Source organism: Pelodiscus sinensis, chromosome 18, assembly GCF_049634645.1.
Source record: "Pelodiscus sinensis isolate JC-2024 chromosome 18, ASM4963464v1, whole genome shotgun sequence".
NCBI classification, from domain to species: domain Eukaryota; kingdom Metazoa; phylum Chordata; order Testudines; family Trionychidae; genus Pelodiscus; species Pelodiscus sinensis.
The window spans coordinates 30886829-30907217 of NC_134728.1; the positions used below are offsets into that span (position 1 = coordinate 30886829).

Genomic DNA, 20389 nt, shown 5'->3' on the forward strand with positions numbered 1-20389 from the left:
CCTGTGCTGCTGCCTCTCTATCAGAGGCAGCAGTGCTGGGTGCCAGGAGGGAGCTAGTCCGTGAGGGGAGCCAGTTTAAAAACCAGCTCCCCTCGTGGACCAGCTCCCTGCCATTCTGTGCTGCTGCCTCTGTATCAGAGGCAGCAGCATGGTGTGTCAGCAGGCCTGCCTGGGTATGGTAGGGCATCTGAGCTCCTGGACCTGGCATGAGCCAGAACTGAGCCAGCCTGCGTGGTTGGCTGACTGCTATTACACTTTAAATGCAGAGCCGCAGTGGGAGTTGGTCCTGGACCCGGCGCAAGCCGGGACTGAGCCAGGGTGCTGGACAGCCTACTAAAAAAGGTACTGGGGGGGTGGGATGCGGGAGGGGAGAATGCATGTAGTCTATAGCATTAACTGATAAGCTTTTGCTTATCAGTTAATCCACTTTACTATTGTATGTTATTACTTCTCATAAGCATCCATGCTAGTAAATTTCAGGTGATTGTCCAGATAGTGAACACGAAAGATGTGTAAGCATAGAAAAGTGAATTCAATTTAAACTTAGCACAAATTCTAACACTACATGTTGGATTATTCACCCAATTCTATTGCTACTTCAGTGTGGTTGTTTTCCTATACGTTAACAATTGAATTGAATAGACTAATGGAGATCTGTTGCTCATCCAAGTCGCATGCTTAAACAAAACTGCATATATGCCATCCATTACCCTAGCATGCCATTATAATTAATAAATTCCAGAAGTCCGACCATTGAATAAGTTAAAGAATTTCTTTGTGTTAAGTATTCTAATGGCTGCATTTAATTATCAAGTAAATAATTTAAAAACAAAATAAGTTTTAGTATAACTTTTAAAAAATTTTAACAAAAGGGGAGCTTTCATTGACATTTTAAAGTACATTGGGTTAGGTTTGTTTTATAGTAGTTAAATCACTAACAAAAATGTAAAATAAAATGTGTATTACTTCTTCTATGAAAATCAGAGGGATACATTTCCTAGGTCTCCATATACTTCCTGTTGAAAGGTAGGTATTTAGGTGCCTAATTACCCTGAGATTTAAAAAAAAATGTCTAAGGAATCTAAATGAAATCATGAAGTTTTTCCATAAAATATCTCTTGATAAGGTCCTTTTCTCTCGGTCTCCTTAATGCTTTTCTACAGCCTTTGAGTATATGTGCAATTTCTTACAAGAAGGTAGTCCTGTTCAAGTCAATGGAACTACATTTGTGTAAAGTTATGCATGTGGTTAAAGCTTTATGGGATTAGGAGCTAAATTTGTATGTGTGGGATTCAGAATACGTACCCAGTAAGTGGTGTGTTTTTAAAACCTTCTGTTTAGCAGAGGAAAAAACATCTAAGGTACATTATTGTAACTAGAGCACAATTGCCACAGGCTCATGAAGTCACCGATTCTCCATCTCCTTTTTTTCCTTGAACCTTGTGACCTTTTTTGTTTTTTTGGAGGATAGCGAGCCTGCCAATGGTGCTTGTGGCCCCTTTTCTTATGTAGGTAAAAAAATGAAGACTCTACCTACCATTCCCATTACTGTATAGTTCCATGCTGCAGAGAGGTTGAATAAGCTAGAAGACTTCAGGAAAGAAATCACTGTAAATTAACATCTTCTGATTTAAAAATATTATTTCTGTCAGTGAGGAATCTAGATAGTTTGGAGGAATGAGGTTAGAATTTATAATCCGAGTTCTAATCCTGATTCTGCCACTGATTTGCAGCGTGGCTTTGAGTAAGTCACTTTACCTCTTTTACCTCTTATCTGTACATAAAGAAAATAAGTATGAATATTTTGCAAGGTGCACATACAGCTTTTTGAATGTGTAAAGTGCATTCTGCCTGATTACTTGGCTGACTATTACTGAAAAATCAGCTGCGCAATTTTTTTGATATCTTTTGAGTTAATTTTAATTGAAGTAAAATTTTTAATTTTTTCTTTTAAGAGATAAAATAATGAATACATTTAGGATATAGCTGCCTTTTTGCCTTTTTACCCTAGAATCTGATGTTTTCAGGGTATGAAATGCCTCTTACCAGAAATAAAAGGAGAAATGTATGTATTTGCTGGTTAATAGTTCAGTCTCTTTAAGATTTAGGATGGCACTGATTTTTTTTCCTACTGATTCAGTGCCAAAGCAAGAAGTTAAACTCAAATGTTTTATTTATATTGTAGATGTTTTGTTTTATTTACAGATATATACATATGAAAACACGTGTTTGAATTATCTTTTGGTATTTCTAAATACACTACAGGTGACCATCTTGCTAGAAAAAGTGATAAGCAACTCAATGTCAATATGGTAGTTGCCTGTAAGACTAAATTTCCATCCTAGTAAAATATTTACTTAACAGTCATAAAGTACTTTGGAAATTAATCAAATTTATGCCAGTTAGGTTTCCATCCTAGAGAAATATTAATTTGTCTAATCTATTTCTGTATCATGCGCCTCAGTGTAAGTCTAGACTACAAGCCTCTTTCGAAAAAGAGCATCTAGACTACAACCAGTAATTTTGGAAAAGCAAGCTGCTTTTTCGAAACAGAGCACCCAGGCAGTCTGGATGCTCTCTTTCCAAGAAGCACAGTTTGAATTACATAGCGTCTTTTTTCGAAAGAGCACTTTTGAAAATGGCTTTATTCCTCGTAAAACGAGGTTTTCCACAGTCAAAAAAACTGCCGCCTTCTTTCCATTTACTTTCGAAAGAACGCAGCAGCAATATAGATGCAGGTGAAGTTTTTCGAAAAAAGGCTTTTTTTTCTGAAAAATCCTGTTGTCTAAACACACCCTCACTCTGATAGCTAAGCATTTTGTTCAGTTTCTTGCCATGGCATCAGATATCGCTTTTTCACATGCTAGATGCCAACAGTAGTAGATTCAAGTAGTAGATTCAGAAATCCCAAAACAGTTTTCATATAAATATCTCCTTTTATTTCTAATGAGAATTTTCTTACTTTGCAAACCTTCAGACTGAGAGACTGAGGAAAATGAGTGGGAGTTTCCTTAAGTCCAATTTGTCTTTTTTTGGAGAGGTGGGGTGGGGGAGGAGAATTCTTTACCTTTTAAAGAAATATTTTATTCAATTAAAAATTAGTAATGCTATTCTAACTTTATTTTGAATCCAGAATAACATTTTATTTTGAATCCATTATAGTTACAGTTATGTGACCCACTGCATCTAAGATCTAACACATTTTTAATTTTCTAGGGCTCATAAGAATGAACAATCCAGCTACTGTTATGATGTCCCAGAGTGGAAATGTTTCCTCTTCTATGATGGCAAGTGGAGCTAATGCAGAACTGCAACCCAGGACACCACGACCTGCTTCACAGTCAGGTAAAAAGGAACATAGCATTTATCTGTCACTATTGCTATTAGAGAGACAAGGTTGGTGAGGTAATATCTTTTATCGGACCAGCTTCTTCTGGTGTGTGAGACAAACTTTCAAGGTTACACAGCTTGCAAAGCTCTTCTTCAGCTGTCTGTGAGCTCAAAAGCTTGTCTCTCTTAACAGCCAAGTTAGTGGAATAAAAGATTACTACAACACATTATACAACTATTGCTATTGACTTTTTTTGCGGCAAAGTACATCTGAATTTTTTCTTTGAGCATTCAGACACATGGGTACATTCTGAGGGATATCACTAAAATTTGGTTCAGGGCTGACTCCTATTTTTCTAACATATGCCTCCTTTTAGTATTTCTTCGCTACCTTATGGCTTAGATTCTTAAGACTGCCAGAAATTCTGGCTACTTTTAGTGGATCTCTTGTCATTTCTTGCAAAGATTTCTTCTAGCAGGTTATAAACATTAGAAACACCTTCAGTAACCCACATGTTGATGACCATTTTCAGAATTATTTCTTACTGTAGTACAGTTAAAATACTTTTAGTTTGGAAAGGAAAGCTTTCCTACACTATTCCTCCTCTGTGTTTGGAGGGATCACCTCTTGGGGTCAGAAAATAATATAGTTTTTGTGTGCTGTAAGTATCGACCACATGATTAGCCTTATACCCACTCCTTAACCTCTCTGTGCCTCAGTTAAGCATGTTAAGTGACTTGCTGCTTTGAAAATTAGTGATTACTCTTGCTCAGTTTTGTAAAGTGCTTCTAAAATCCATTTGATGTAAGGTGTAATACAAAAGCAAAGCATCATTTTTTCTTTACAGAAAATGTTAACTACTTCTCTGGAAATTAGTGTAATAAGGCATCTTCATAATTTCTTATTATTTCACCTTCCCTTCACCGTTGGGAAGTTTTTTTTTCTCCTGCTAAATGTTTGTCTATAGGAACAGGTTCTTGGAGGCTATAATACTAGATTTATACCTTTCACAATACTTAAGACTTAGATTTTCAAGGTTGCCAGAAATTCTGGCTTTGTTAGCGTACCATCTGTTGTTTACATTGGCAAATTGGAATGTGAATTTTTGTTGGACCGCAAGTTCAGAGAAGAAAGCAAATGCAAGCAAGTAACTTATCTTTCTTGTTTTCTATCTTTGGTTACAGTACATTATTTATTGTCACATTTGTTTACTATTTTAATAGATTCAATGGATCCACTCTTGTCTGGACTAACTATCCAGCAGCAAAATCATCCATCTGGCTCGTTAGCGCCTCAGATCCATTCAATGCAGTCAGTTGCTGTAAACAGACAAATGAACCCCGCTAACTTTCAACAACTGCAGCAACAACCACAGCTGCAGCCACGTCCCCCCCAACAACATCAGCAGCCACAACAAGGCATTCGACCTTCATTTACCACACCAGCTCAGGTCCCAGTTCCTCCTGGTTGGAACCAGCTGCCTTCAGGAGCACTTCAGCCTCCTCCAAGCCAAGGAACAATGGGCAGTACCTTGACAGTAAATCAGGGATGGAAAAAGGCCCCATTGCCTGGACAAATGCAGCAACAACTCCAAGCAAGGCCATCTTTAGCAACAGTCCAGACTCCCTCTCACCCTCCACCTCCATACCCTTTTGGAAGCCAGCAAGCCTCTCAGGCTCACCCAAACTTTTCTCAAATGAACAATCCTGGACAATTTACTGCTCCTCAGATGAAGAATCTTCAGGGAGGGCCCTCCCGGGTTCCTACACCACTACAGCAACCCCACTTGACCAGCAAATCTCCTGCTTCTTCTCCCTCTTCCTTCCAGCAGGGATCTCCTGCATCTTCTCCAACAGTTAACCAAACACAGCAGCAGATGGGACCAAGGGCTCCTCAGAATAACACACTTCCCCAGGGATTTCCACAGCCTGTCAGTTCTCCTGGTCGTAATCCTATGGTGCAACAGGGAAATGTTCCCCCCAACTTCATGGTGATGCAACAGCAAAACCAAGGTCCACAAGGTTTACATCCTGGCTTAGGAGGTAAGAAAAACAGATCTGTGTCATTACAAATAAAACTTTATAAGACTGCTAGAACTTATATTAGACTGTTACCTAAAGTACTTAAAAAAAACCCATCCATTGAATAAGTCCATAACTTGTCTTAGCCACTGTTCCCTTCTAAACTGTTGATGTATCCCTTTGACCTGCTCTCTGTCCTCCCCACTTCCTTACATTTGATTGTTTTCTCTGTGCCTTCAAGATGTTAAAATGTTCCCTTTTTAAACTTCAGATGTCCTTTGACATCACCTGCCTTCTTCCTTCTCTTTTGTCTACTCATGCTGCCTCAGTTTTCTTCTCTTTAACTCTCATCTTGGTCCTCTGCTTCTTGATCCTCTGCCTCTAGGGCATCACTCAAGAGATTACCTTTAACTAGGGTTACTAAGGACCTGCTTTTGGGCAGATGTCAAAGGCCTAGTGTCTATTCTTGTCATCTTCTACCTGTTTGCCTTCAGCAGCCTCCTTCCACACTTTTGCCACTCTTCAGGCATTGGTAGTTCTGTGCTAGATTTTCTCTGAACATTCCTTCAGCATTTCCTTGAATGGTAGCTTACAGTTCATCATATCTCAACATTCAAGCTATTGCGAAATCCTGCTGTGTCTCCCCCCCCCCCCCCCCGCAAAAAAAAATCTATTTAACTCCATCCCTACTGCTAAAACTTTCGTCCATTCTATAGTAATCTGTTTCATTGCCTACAGTACCATCCACTCTGGCTTCCCAGGCTTTCATATCGTACATCTCGAGTCTAGCCAATAGGCTGTTCCATGCCTATTGTGCCAGTCTGTCTCTCATCCCGTCAGTCTTTGTACTTTGCATCTGATTTCCTTGTGTGCCAGACTCAAATTGTTCATGCTCTTCTTCACAGGTCTGTTGTCCTTGTAACTTCTCTCATCTTGAACACTCTCAGGCGATTCTGTGTCCTTTCTGATACCAGATCCCCTTTTATTTGGAATAGCTCTGTGATTCCACACACTGTTGTCTCTCTTCCTTCCTCTTTCACATTCTTAAGTAGTCTTAACACTAACCTCCAGTCTTACAATCTTGTCAAATAATTCCCTTCCATTCTTAATACGTTAACCTAATAAAAACCTAAAAGCCTACTTTCTAATAACTCACGTAAAGGCCCAACAAATTAGTGATATAGATATATAATTTGAATGTATTTCCAGATCATATTATTGTCCACAGTGGATACAGGGGTTACTGTAGCCTCACCTGGTTTAAATTTATGTAATTGTTGATATCAGTGCAGCCACACTGATTTATACCTGGAATCCTGCATATTTTCTTTCATTTTGTTCATAGTTATCCCTGGCTGTATTATCCCTGAATTAAATTATAAGCCCATCATGGAATGGGTTAATGATCTGTCTTATTTTACGTAGCACTATGCACGTGGATGTTACTTAATGCATATATCTCAATTATTTATAATCTTCATTTTATCCAAGTGTCAGAAAACTGTAGTACTCTCAAAGTATTTTCATCAGCTTTCATTTAAATTTTATGTTGGCTTTATTTCTTGTATTTTAAAATCCATTCTGGTTTATTTTTTATTCTCTTTTAAGTTCTGTTAAAGACAAATTTTGTTTGCTAATATTTGTGCTTATAAACAATTAACAAAAGTAAAACTGGCATCTCAAGCAAATTGTCTTAAGTTGCGGTGGGAGAGGTTCAGGTTGGATATTAGGAAAAACTATTTCACTAGGAGGGTGGTAAAGCACTGGAATGGGATTACCTAGGGAAGTAGTGGAGTCTCCATCCCTAGAGGTGTTTAAGTCTCGGCTTGACAAAGCCCTGGCCGGGTTGATTTAGTTGGGATTGGTCCTGCCTTGGGAAGGGGGCTGGACCTGATGGCCTTCTAAGGTCTCTTCCAGCCCTGTGGTTCTATGATTCTACGAACTCTAAAAAACATGTTTAAAATGTTACTAGCTCTCTTGCTAAAATAGAGTGCTCAGAATGGGAAAGTAATACACCTTCTCACAGAAAATTGTAAGCATCTATTTTAGCAGTTAAATATTTAGTATAAAATATTAGTGATATATTTCAAGTAAAAATTAATATCTATTCAACATTGCAAAGTTATAGCTTGTGTTGTAAAAAAATTAGGTCCCATCGCATGGCAACCAAACTAAATGAATCTGTGTATTACATTTTGGGTTACTAAAACCAAAAAAATGTAAAACAAACAAATATGTTTGTTCTGTTAACTAATTTAAGCCGTTTAAGGCTGCAGCCTATAAACCAGTGAGCCGGGGATCAGCTGTGCAGCACTGCTGCTTTGAAGTACCCCCTCTTCTCCCTCCACCCCTTTGCTGCCTCTCTCTGATAGAGGCAACAAGGAAACGGGGGGAATCAATATTTGCTTATCGAATAGTCTACTAGTCCTTAACATCTTTAGTCACTATTCCAAATTTCTGTTTTACGTCTCATACACATAGTCTTGTGGGACTCCTTTATAGCAAAACACTCAGCCAGTCACCAATAATGGTAATTGTGGCAGCCCCAATAAAAGTGTGTCCGTATCTATGGAACTAAAATTTAAAAGGGGCAGGCTACTTCACCATATTGTTGTAGGTACACATACCTATATATCCACATACACTACAGACAGATAGATAGATATCATATCCACATTATCCATATACAGGCAGTCCCCGGGTTACGTACAAGATAGGGACTGTAGGTTTGTTCTTAAGTTGAATTTGTATGTAAGTCGGAACTGGTACATATTGTAGGGGAAACTCTAGCCAAACATTTCTCCAGAGCTCAGTTTTATTCTCCCACACCTCACTTCCCTCAGTCCTTTATTCTCAAGCTGAGGTGTCTGCTGAGAAAAGCCGCTCCGCGTCTCCCTGGTCTGCTGGAGGGAAGCAGCTAGTGCAGGGTTGCCTCACCCCGTTTGTAAGTAGGGATCCGATGTAAGTCGGATCCATGTAACACGGGGACTGCCTGTGTATATTTCTTATCTGGGAGTGCTCTAAGCTTCAATCATAAAACTACATTCCTTAGCCAAAGTCCCTGGCCTGACATTCCGAGGCCCACCATAAGGGACTTAACACAGATTTTATTTATTTATTTATTTATTTAGCTAACTATCAGTTGTACGAGGGAATGTGCAGACAAAAGGACAGAGGGGGCATGAATGTGTGGATGGCAATGGTCACATAATAATGTTTAGCTCACTGGGTCACCTTTAGTCTATGCATTATGCTTTTCCGGGATGATGGGTAAACATCCTCCCCAGAAAAAGACAAAAAGTGGGGAAATGTAGGGGAAAGAGTGAGCCTGAAGCATGGGTTGTTGCCTGAACCAAAGTAAGCAGGAGTTATACTCTGAGTAATAGACAGGCTGTGTCAAAAGCAGATGTTTGCCTGCCATTCAGTGTCTCTTGGCACTCGCACTGCTAAAAGCACATGAAATATGTAAATACATTCCACCAGAACAGCGCAAGGGCACCCCAACTTAGTACATAATAAAACAATTTTAAACAGGTTTCAAACAATAGTTTGAAAGCAAAACAGTGAGTGGTGAATAGGAATGTTTTGGAGGAAGGTACGAGGGGAGGTACCGAATGTGTCATTAATGCATAAGAAGATATGCATTGTTTATATCTGTCTGGAAATGCTGGAGTACCTCACTTTAACTCTTTGCCTGGCCTAGGGTGCTATTGACTGAGCCGAGTCTATTGTCACGAGTACAAATGTACAGGGGCTCAGAGGCTATCTGGCCACTGGTGATTATTAATGTACTTCAACAATAAACCAGACTCGGGTGCCTTCATATCTTCTCTGAGTCTGTGGTGTTTGGGGGCTGTCTTGAAGTCTATTGGGCTAGCTACATGCACAGAGCTGGCATAATGTACTAAGGAAGCACAAAAACACACACGGCCAAACACTTATCATCACTGATGTTGCAGAAGACCTGTCAGGACAACACAACAGTGAATCCTGAATTTACTGCACTGCTGTCTTGAACTACTACAGGCTTCTCCTTACGCCCCCTTCTGTGCCAGCTACGCACATCATAGGATGTGCAAGAGGAGGAAGTGGACTCTTTAGAGTCATTTACATCACCCCTCACTAAGGTGGGAGAGAATGGGGCAGTGACTAGGTAGGACCCTGGCTCTGTTAACCTAATACACCATGTTGCCCTCCTGAGTTACTCCAGGGGCAGCACAATGCTGCACTACTCCTTACAGTGGGATTAGATTATGACTACACTTAGTAGAACTCACTGATTTCCAGTGTAGCCTACCAGGAAGGCTATTCGCTGTAAATCAAATAAACATATTTTCTGGGTAAGTTTTGTTGTATGAAGGGAGACAGTGTTGCCTGATCAGTGCGGCGAGACAACTGTTAATATCATTAAATATGGAGATGAAAGACATCAGCACGAACATCTGTTTTTTTGATAACTCAAAGTTGCTATAGTTTTGTGTGTTAATGTGATTTAAATGGCTTTTTTGGAAATTCCTAAGCTGAAGATGGGCAAGAACTGTGCTGCTAGAATATTTTGATTTTCATTGGTTTCTGTTTGTTGTCGCCTGTCCTTGCTAACTTGATTAGAAGACTTTCTCTGTCAGTTTGCAATTGCGTAGTCAAATTACAGAAACTACCTTTGACTAATAAATAATTATTTTGTATTAAGGAATGCCCAAGCGCCTCCCACTTGGCTTCCCTGGAGGGCAAGCTAATCAAAACTTTATGCAAAGTCAGGTGCCTTCAACAGCACCAGGTACACCTGTGAACAGTGGAGCCCCTCAGCTACAAGCAAATCAAAATGTGCAACACGCAGGTCTGTGTGACGTGTATTTTCTCTCTGTATGCCTCAACATTTGTTCATTTGTTTTACTCGTTCTGTAATTAACTTTTGCTGCTATAACGTAGGCACCTTTGTACAGCAAAAATGTTCTACCCTTGCCAATTGTATACAATATCTGCTAGCTGGGGCAGTATGATTAGCTTCCAGGGTGACAGGGGGGTTCCTCACAGCATTCTCAACAACCCCATCTGCAGTTGCTCACTGGTGTTGCTTGTGGGCTCCACAGGTATCTACATCCAGCCTCCTTTGTCTGAAAAGGAAATTGTGTGTCTACCCTGGGTCTGTGAGTATAGAAATAGTAAAGAAAAGATCCATAAAAAATGTCTTCCCCACAAGAAGAATCTTAGATATAGTTTAAAACAATATGTAATATCTGTGTCTTAGATGAAATATTCTGCATAGCCTCTAGTAAAACTTTTTATATTGCAATAAACTTTTGAAGCTACTCCTGCTTAGAGAAAGTCATATCTTTGTTCCTTTTTATTGCTTCAGTCACTTGCCAAATATATCCTCCAGGCAGACTTTTCTTCTCAGTTCTGCAAGCTCTGATAATGTCATCTTGTCAGTATTCCACATATGTTGCTGTCTTTATTATGAAATAGCTTCAAGATTTGACATTTATGAAGGAACACACACACTTTTACTGGACTGGATTAAGTCTTAGTCCTTATAACCAGGGCTTGACAAACCGTGGCGAGAGCTACTCGTTAGCCCTGCACCGCGCATTGCGCATGCGCACAGCGCATGGGGCACATAGAGCGACTGGCTGAAGTCTACTCGCCACGGACGAGTAGAATCAGTGGTTTGTCGAGCCCTGCTTATAACCATCTCCCGTAGCATCAGATGTTGTCAGAAATTTGTGACTGTGTTGACAAATATTTTAAATCTCTGGTAAAATAAATAATAAAGTAACTACATTGAGTTCCTTCTATTTTAACTAAGTTATTAGTTTGTGTGTCTAATGCCATTGCAGCTTTTGATGTTTAATTTTACATTTTATATTTTGCTAGGTGGTCAAGGATCTGGCCCTCCTCAAAATCAGATGCAGGTACCACATGGCCCGCAGAATATGATGCAGACCAGTTTAATGGGACTTCATGGAAATATAAACAACCCGCAGGCTGGTTCTAGTGGAGTTCCACAAGTTAATATAGGCAACATGCAGGGGCAGCCTCCACAAGGACCACAGTCTCAGCTTATGGGAATGCATCAGCAGATTGTATCCTCCCAAGCACAAATGGTGAACATTCAGGCTCAAGGATCTCTAAATCCTCCAAACCAAATGATACTTTCTCGAGCCCAGCTCATGCCACAAGGGCAAATGATGGTAACACCCCAGAACCAAAATCTTGGTCCTTCACCACAAAGGATGACTCCACCCAAGCAAATGATTCCCCAGCAAAGCCAACAGATGATGGGGACACATAATCAAATGATGGGACCTCAAGGCCAGGTCTTGCTACAACAAAACTCAATGATGGAACAGATGATGACCAATCAGATGCAAGGCAATAAACAATCATTTAATACTCAAAACCAATCTAATGTAATGACGGGGCCAGCTCAAATAATGCGAGGACCAACCCCAAATATGCAAGGAAACATGGTGCAGTTCACTGGCCAGATGATGGCACAGCAAGGCCCTGTAAATGGCAATCCTTCTCAGGTTATGGGAATTCAAGGACAGGTTTTAAGACCCACAGTACCTGGCTCCCATATGTCTCAGCAGCATGGGGACTCTGCTACTACAGCAAACAGCGATGTGAACTTAACACAGATGTTACCTGAAGTTCCCATACAGCAGCCAAATATGGTACCTTCCCACTTGCAGGCAATGCAAGGAAACAACAGTAATTCAGGGAGTCATTTTACTGGACATGGGTTACCATTTAATGCCTCTTTTAGTGGACCACCAAATGGGAATCAGATTTCCTGTGGACAAAATCCTAGTTTTCCTGTCAATAAAGATGTCACTCTAACAAGTCCACTGTTGGTAAACTTGCTACAAAGTGACATATCTGCAGGGCATTTTGGTGTGAACAACAAACAGAACAATCAGAATGCCAATAAACCCAAAAAGAAAAAGCCTCCAAGGAAGAAGAAAAATAATCAGCAAGTGGAACAAACGAAGTAGGTTTAACATTCTTGTGGGGAGGGAAGCGAGGGGACAGAATTTTGCATGTTGTAGCATAAATATTTTTGGGAAAGATGATTAAATAATGAAGCAATGGTAGTGCTGCTATTGTAGCTCTGCCTCCTTTGGAGGTTGGGGATGGGAGGAGGGAATTAAACTACAAAAATAAATTTGCCATCATCGTGATTATGTGCATCACTCACAACTGTTAAATTAATATCATAATGTTGGCATTTTCCAGTTGAAGGGTCTATGTGACACTGCTGTGTCAGTGCCCCCAACTGTTCACACCATAGAAGTTGTTCTATAATAGCAACAGAAGCAGCAGCTCTGCGGGGAACTGTAAATGAGAGCCATAGTGAGAGGAGTTGAGGGGCACTTTCAGAAGTGTTCCTAATTAGTGTGACTGTATCTCTTGGGGTTCTGATGCCTCATCTAAAATAATGATCACAAGCAATCACTATCTTAAAGCTGTTCAGCTAGGTGCCTTTTCCCTCTACAGTGTAACAGACATCACTGAATTTCAGCTTCATTAGTCAATAAACCCCTTATTTATAGCTATAAAAGATTGTAATGAGCAAATCTTAAAAATTGTCTGGCTGCATATTCTAGGTAGGGCTGATAAGCCTGTTAAGATTGCTCAACGTATTCCATTATAAGATTCGCATGTAACTCTGAGCCTAAATGGTTACCCTTTGGCAAGCTTTCCATGCTATGTCTAAGTGAGACATGTTCAGGAACACTTCAGCCAAAATGCTTCTGCCATTTCCAAGATCAGAGTTAAAAAAATCCATTGTTTTGCATTGACAACCTTTTCTTTGGAAAGGGCTAGTGTCCCCATACTTTGGATCAGGAATTTGCAGTTGGCAAACGTGATATTTATGTCAGAGTTAGGCTGTTCTCATGGATATCTGTCCACATTTGGACAGTTATAAGCCATGAAAAATCACAATGGTCCCTGCTCAGTTGAGACTTCTTAGATTTTTTAACATCGAATTTCTCCAAAGATTCTGTGCTTGCTGAATATGCTTCAGCCTGGGACTAAGAACTTTCCTTGCAATTGCAGCTTTGGGATGCTATAGCTGTGCCACATACCTGAAGTGAGTGAAGGCAGATTGTTTTTAATGTGCTCTTAATATCCCCATTATTGGGCCTGCACAGTATGGAGGAGGAAGCTACCTGCTTCAAATGCAGAGGGGCAAGAGTAGGACCTTTGGGAAGCAAGGAGGCTGTCGGAAAGAGGGAAACTAGGAAGGAATAGGGGTAAGAGCCTGGGATTGGGATGCCAAGTCTGATAGGTGGAGACTGGGACTGGCATGAAGATCTAGGGGTGGGGAAGAGACGAGATTGGGACAGGGACAATTACAGGGGATAGGGCATAAAGGGTCATTCTTGGGAGGAATGGGCAGAAGAGTGTGTTCCCAAGAAGCCATTCCCCTCCAGAGCCAGAAGTGCAACTCAAAATACTGAATATGACCATTGCTCTGCAGCCTATGAAACCCACTGGCAAAGTATTGCATCCTCTTCTAGTGTTGGTCCATGTAGAGGACAATAGCCTACTACTGCAATCAGTCAGTTCTCTTAGCTCAAAAGTCTGGCAAAGATCTGGTGGTGGATCTGACATCTGTTCGTGACCCCAGTAGGTTTCAGTATGATTTCACATGATGGAATTTCTGATATTTCTGTTTTAATTTACTAGGTTTTTAAAAAGCACACATACAAACTACATTAAAAGAATATTAAGGGTGCAAAGTCCAGCAGTCAGAAATTAGCAAACGCCAGAATTAATGCTGTCCATGAAAATTTTAATTTGTTTCTCTTTGCATTGCATTATGATATAATTTTTAATTACATGATTTTTTTCTCCACAAGCGCCCTGCCTTGCACAGAATGCATAGTGTTCGCTTAGGGTACGTCTACACAGCAGGGCTAAACTCAAAATAAGCTATGCAACTTGAGCTAATTGCTTAGCTTAAGGCAAAATATTTTATTTTGAATTTGGGAATGTCTAAGCAGCACTTATTTCAAAATAGAGCACTCTTCCTCTGACTTTCCTTGCTCCTCCTATAATGAGGTTGACAGAAATCAGAGTAAGAAGCCTGTTATTTCGAATTTATTTTGAAATAATGGTCTTGCTATGTAGGCGCACAATATGTTATTTCAGAATAACTGACGTTATTCTAAAATAACACTGCTGTGTAGAACTACCCTTAATGAGCACCTCATCAATATTTTGTTTTCTCCTCATTGTTCAATATTTTTCCTGATCTTCCTTACTCCACGTAATTCAAATACTGCTCTGAAGAGAGAATCTGATGTTCTATAGTTGTCATGCTGGTAGCTGAGTGTTTTACAAAAAATCATTAATTTATTTTTACAACACCCCTTGAGATGTCATTTTTTTAATTCCCCTTTTTACAGACGGGGTGCTGAGGTACATCTTGATTATGGTGCCCTAATTTGGGGTGCCCAAATTGGGATACACTTCAACCTCCTTAATCTGAGTGTCTGTGATCCGGGAACACAACTCCTACATGAGTAGAGCACCAGCACCAGCTCCCTGCTGTAGGGGGGAGCTCTGATCCTCGCAGGCCTGTCTGGCAGAGGAAGGAGGAAGTGGCTCTGCGCCTCTCCTCCCCCTGCTCCTGAGTGGGGGAACAGCAGCCCAGGGAGTGCTTGCTTGCCTGGAGGCTTTTCCCCTGTTTCTCCCATAGGTGCTTAGGAGTGGCACGGGTGCCCCCGAGAGTGGGGCATCAGTTAAGCACCCATGCCTCTCACACCCAGACCCTGTACCCCATCCCCTTCATGTACTCTCCCTTTCTCCCAGACCCTGCACTCCCACCCCAGCACATTTTTGCACCCAATGATCCTTCTAGACACCCCCCAAAAGTTGAAATTCAGTGCAGTACAGCTTTATCTTATGACATGTTATATATGTATAGTACTCTATAATGGTTTGTACATACAAAAGGTTTAGTAATAGATTTTGCTTACCCTTCATTATGGCAAACACCTATGGTCTGGATAATTCCATAAACCAGCATAGCCTATTTCCCATGGTTGCTGGATTAAAGAGGTAAGGACATGAATTTTTCAGGAGTTTGGCACTATAAAGGATTTCATATTTTCCAAGCACATTTCCCACTGACTTCAGTTACAGGTTCTAGGGTCTCAAATCAGGCACCCAGAAAATTAGGAGCACCTGATTAGTGTCCACTTGTGAAAAGTTATTGGTTCAAATGACTTGCCCACCACATACTCACTCTATCCCTGCTTCTACCACAGAATTCATATCTCCAAGACCGCATTTAACTGTCTTACCCATCAGACCATCCTTTCTTTTTCTACAATTCCCTGCCTCGTTCATGCTTTCAAACTTCACGAACAAATGAAACAGGGCTCCTACAGACAAGTCTCTTTCACTACACAACCCTAATTTATCTTCAGAATAGGTTCATCATATGTAATGAATGAGACGGGTCCTGTAGAAAAAACAAAATATGATCATGTAATTTAAGGCTTAATCACAATGTATATGCACAAGGGGGACAAATCAAGACCGCATCAGCAACTTTAATTTTGTCATTTCCTAATTACTGAGTGTTTGACCTTGCAATGTATCTTTTAAATGTATTTTGTGTATATATGTTTGTACAGTGCTCCCGACTTTCTGGTGCACTCTTCAGAGCACTAATCTGTATGAACCGCAGCAACTGAAGTGTTACAACAAAGGTGGCTTATAGTGGAATTTAATGCACCAAATATGAGAGATCCCATGAACAAAGAACATTCTAACAATCTTATGAAGTCACTGAAACTTTCTACATTCAGTAGAAAGATCGATATTTTTAGTTAAATCAACATTTTTTAAAAGGACCAGATTTTTGCAAATAATTGTTTTTCCTTTTATTAGAATAATTATTTTATCCCACACCTTATATCCAAAGATCTCCAAGGCTGTGTCTACACTGGCATAAATTTCCGGAAATGCTTAAAACGGAACAGTTTTCCGTTATAAGTATTTCCGGAAAAAGAGCGTCTTCACTGGCAGGCTGCTTTTCCGGAAAAGCCCTTTTTCCAGAAAAGCGTCTGTGGCCAATGTAGACGCGCTTTTCCGGAAAAAAGCCACGATCGTCATTTTCATGATCGGGGCTTTTTTCCGGAAAAGACTACTGGGCTGTCTATACTGGCCCTTTTCCGGAACAGTTTTCCGGAAAAAGGACTTTTGCCTGAGCGGGAGCAGCATAGTTTTTCCGGGAAAGCAGCTGATTTCTTACAGTAAATAGTCACTGCTTTTCCAGAAATTCAAGGGGCCAGTGTAGACAGCTTGCAGCTTATACCGGAAAAGCAGCCACTTTTCCGGAATAAGTGGCCCATTGTAGACACAGCCCAAGTGTTTTACAAACAGTGGCTAATTATTGTTGGTACCTCTATAGAGCCACCACTCAGATAAAGCACAGCAGCTGTTTAATAGTGCCCACCTGCACTGCAGAGCAATTTAAAACAACAGTAGCTTTAGTTGCCTGCCTTGTTTCCCACAGCAACAGCAAAATAATGCAGAAGAGAACAAAAGAGTGGCACGTTTTCTGAAAAGTGCAGTTGTTAATCATTAAAATTACTCAAAGAAAACCAAGGTTCGTATTTTGTTTACATCAGTTGCAACTTTGATGATCACCTGGTTATGAGCCTAGAAGACATCAGTATATATGGATTTGTAAAGCTGTCTTCTGGGTTTATAATGCCACATAAAGCTATTTGTTCTCTTGACAACCTTCTAAATGGGGATGAAAAATTCTACTTGCAGCTTGTTTGTATTAAGCTATGGCAATTATTATTACTATATTTAATTTGCTTTACTACTGTACCTTTTTTTGTTGTAGTAGTGTTTGATGTTATTGCCTGTCTTTTACAAAGTACAATTTCATAAACTTTATACAGCATGGCATTGATTCTAAATTTTGTATGGCTTAGTATTGAGCAGTATTGTAAGAGTATGGCTATATTACGAAGTTGCTGTACTCCTTTGTTTATTCCAAACTCTTGCTTTGCTAAACTTCAGCATAGTTATTACTCTGATACCTAAAACCGGTATTACTCTGATACCTTTCTTTCTGCCCTTCCTTCCCCCAGCTACTTGGTGCTACTTAGAGATGCTTTATGCTTTATTTTCTTTGCAGTTCTTTCAGTGATTGCCTACATTTTTTTATTCTTAACTTACTTGGCTTCTATTAACTTCTTTTGCATAAGGAATAAGAGGAATTTCTTTGCAGAGAGTTTTTCTTTAAAAGCTATAGAGCTTTTTCCATGCAAGACATAGGGAAGAATTTAGAACAATGAACTTTGACTAAAAACAATACCAGTTAGTTCAGCATTTGTATCTACTATGTATTTGAGAGAGTTTGTGTGTCTGTTTGTTCAAGAACTCCTAAATGATAAGGTTAGGACCACTGAATTTACTAGGCAGCTTCCACTTTGCATAACTTAAACCAAGGGAAGGATTTGGCTGTGCCAGGACATGGGACGTGCCTGGAATGGGATTGTTCTTCATAACATAACAATGGTCTCAAGTTGCAGTGGGAGAGGTCCAGGTTGGATATTAGGAAAAACTATTTCACTAGGAGGGTGGTGAAGCACTGGAATGGGTTACCTAGGGAAGTAGTGGAGTCTCCATCCCTAGAGGTGTTTAAGTCTCGGCTTGACAAAGCCCAGGCTGGGTTGATTTAGTTGGGATTGGTCCTGCCTAGAGCAGGGGGCTGGACTTGATGACCTTCTGAGGTCCCTTCCAGCTCTGTGGTTCTATGATTCTAACATGGAAAGGGGAGGGGAGTGGAGTCAGTAGGGACAGTTATACTGTATAATGACCACAGGAGGGCAACAAGGGCCCTGAAATGGGGACTTGGACAGCTGTAATCACACTGGGGCAGGGGTGGGAGAAAGGGACAGCTATCTACTATAAATTTGAGAGAGTTTGTCTGTGTGTCCATCTCCCAGACGGGGAACGTGCACCCCTCCCGCCAGCTGTGCCTGCTGCCACAGACATAGACAGTATGAGTATGACAATGTTTAACCCAGTCATTAAAAATTGTCCAACATACAGTTTTGAGGGTAGGTTCAAGAGTGAACACAACACTTAAATAAAGATTTATTCTAAGAGAAATATTTGACCTGCAGTCTTAAGAGGTCAGCATAGAAGGATGTTGAGGTGTAGCAGGAGGAAAAAAAGACTACATAGCTCAGTTCTTTATAGCAAATTTTGCTCATTAATGCAAACTTTTAAAATAGGCTTAGTACTACTAAATATAAATGTAATTAGACATTTTCCCTACAGTTCCGCATATGTTGCACTGTGTAGGGACAGTGCACTAGAAGGATGCAAACAATAATGTAATGTGTAAATCTGCACCAAAGGCTTGCCCTAAGATTCGTAGAACTGGAGGTGAGCTGGGCAGAGGGGCATTTAGGAAGGTTTTGTCATTTGAGATAAGGGTCAGAGTGCTTTTAACTGGGAGGTCGATGGGAACTTTCCTGGTTACACTCAAGTTGGTGAGTGTGGGGAAGTCATAGTTTCCCAGAATGGATAGAGAGCCAAAGGTTTTTACCATAACCGAATGCTGCAAGTGTGAGCCCTTGTACAAAAGGGTACATCTCTTTAGAGCCATGTGTATGCCAGGTGCTTAGGGGCTGTTGCTGCCTGAACCTTTCATCTGATCTATCTTGTGCATGTCTTAATTCAACTTTTTTTAAATTGCTGTATGTATATTTCAGTGGTGCCTAGTAGGGATGTTAATTTGTAATGGATGATGCTTACCAAGTAATGGTTGGCCGGTACCTGGGGAGCAGTCCCACTGGACCCCTGTGTGGGGCTGCTAGTTCCTGTAGGCTGGGAAGTGACCCAGCAAGCAGCTGGGCTGGAGCAGACCTTGCCTGTGGCAGGCGGAGGGGGGCCTTTCCAGCCCAAGTGGGCTGGAGCACCTCCCCCTGCCCTCCCCTGTTTAATCAGTTAACTAGTCAAACTTAACATTTAACCAGTTAACTAATTAAACAGGATTTTAGATTGCTTAGTATCTAGTGAGCCAAAATGAGATTGGGGCAAAGTGGTCTAGCAGATAGACAGCTGGGCTTGGGAGATCATTCATCAGTCCAGTGGCAGAGCTGATCTTGGTCAAGTCACTTCACCTCACTGTCTGTTTTCCCCTCTTTAAAATAGAGGTAATGGTATTTTTATCTCTTTCTTGAAATGCTTCATAAACTGATGAAAAGCCCTAGATAATAGCTGGATTTTGTTACTATGTACTACAGTCTTTCTCTTTATGAAGAGGTGGTACTTGTTTCTCAGAATAGGATTTTTGCAATTAAAAGTTTCATCTGAGCCTCTGTAGTGAAGAGTTTCCATATTTTGAAACATTAGGTTCAGATTTTTGGATCTGTTGCTGGCTTTTTAAAAACCAAATGAGTGTGAATGAAATTGATAGACAAAAATGCTTAGCTAAATAAAGTGCTACTGACGTGTATGGCAAAGAGGCAGGATGAAATGTTGGCTAATTGGCACATAAATATAGCTGCAGCGGACTGGATGTGCCAAATGTACTCCCCTAAGCATTGTAACTTTGCTGACTCAGTCCCTGGAATATATACACATTGGCAGAATAAAGCTTGCATAGAATTGGCTGTTTTCTGTATTAGAATAAGTCTGTTTTCAGTGTCTTTGAGAGGATTAGATACGTCGTCTAAACTGACTATTTTGGTACTGCTTCTGCAAGTTTAAACATGTATAATTGAGTTTCCTTGATCAAGTTTCAGAACCTTTGCATCCACTATTCACAGATTTTTTTTTAATTTCTGGATAAATAGCCTTTGAAGCCTACTATCTCAAATAATTTTTTTCTGAAAACTTGTAGAGGACTGTGAAATATGGAACAGGTTTGTTCGTATACTGTGGGAAATCATGGTGCAGGCCCCTTTAAAAATGTTTAACTCTTCTACCAGCCATATGCAGTTATAGTTTTCATTATAATATTAGAGAAGTACTCAAACAAAGC

General features: G+C 40.3%; 1 protein-coding gene across 7 annotated transcripts in view; it reads left to right on the forward strand.

Moving 5' to 3' along the window:
* NCOA6 (nuclear receptor coactivator 6) overlaps positions 1-20389 on the forward strand; it is a 76991-nt gene that overhangs the window by 29474 nt on the left and 27128 nt on the right. For all 7 annotated transcript variants that reach the window (XM_075901411.1, XM_075901413.1, XM_075901410.1 and 4 more), the window contains 4 exons: positions 3217-3345; positions 4555-5373; positions 10043-10189; positions 11227-12346. In XM_075901411.1, coding sequence (XP_075757526.1) covers positions 3217-3345; positions 4555-5373; positions 10043-10189; positions 11227-12346 — 2215 coding nt within the window. The remainder of the gene's footprint in view (positions 1-3216; positions 3346-4554; positions 5374-10042; positions 10190-11226; positions 12347-20389) is intronic.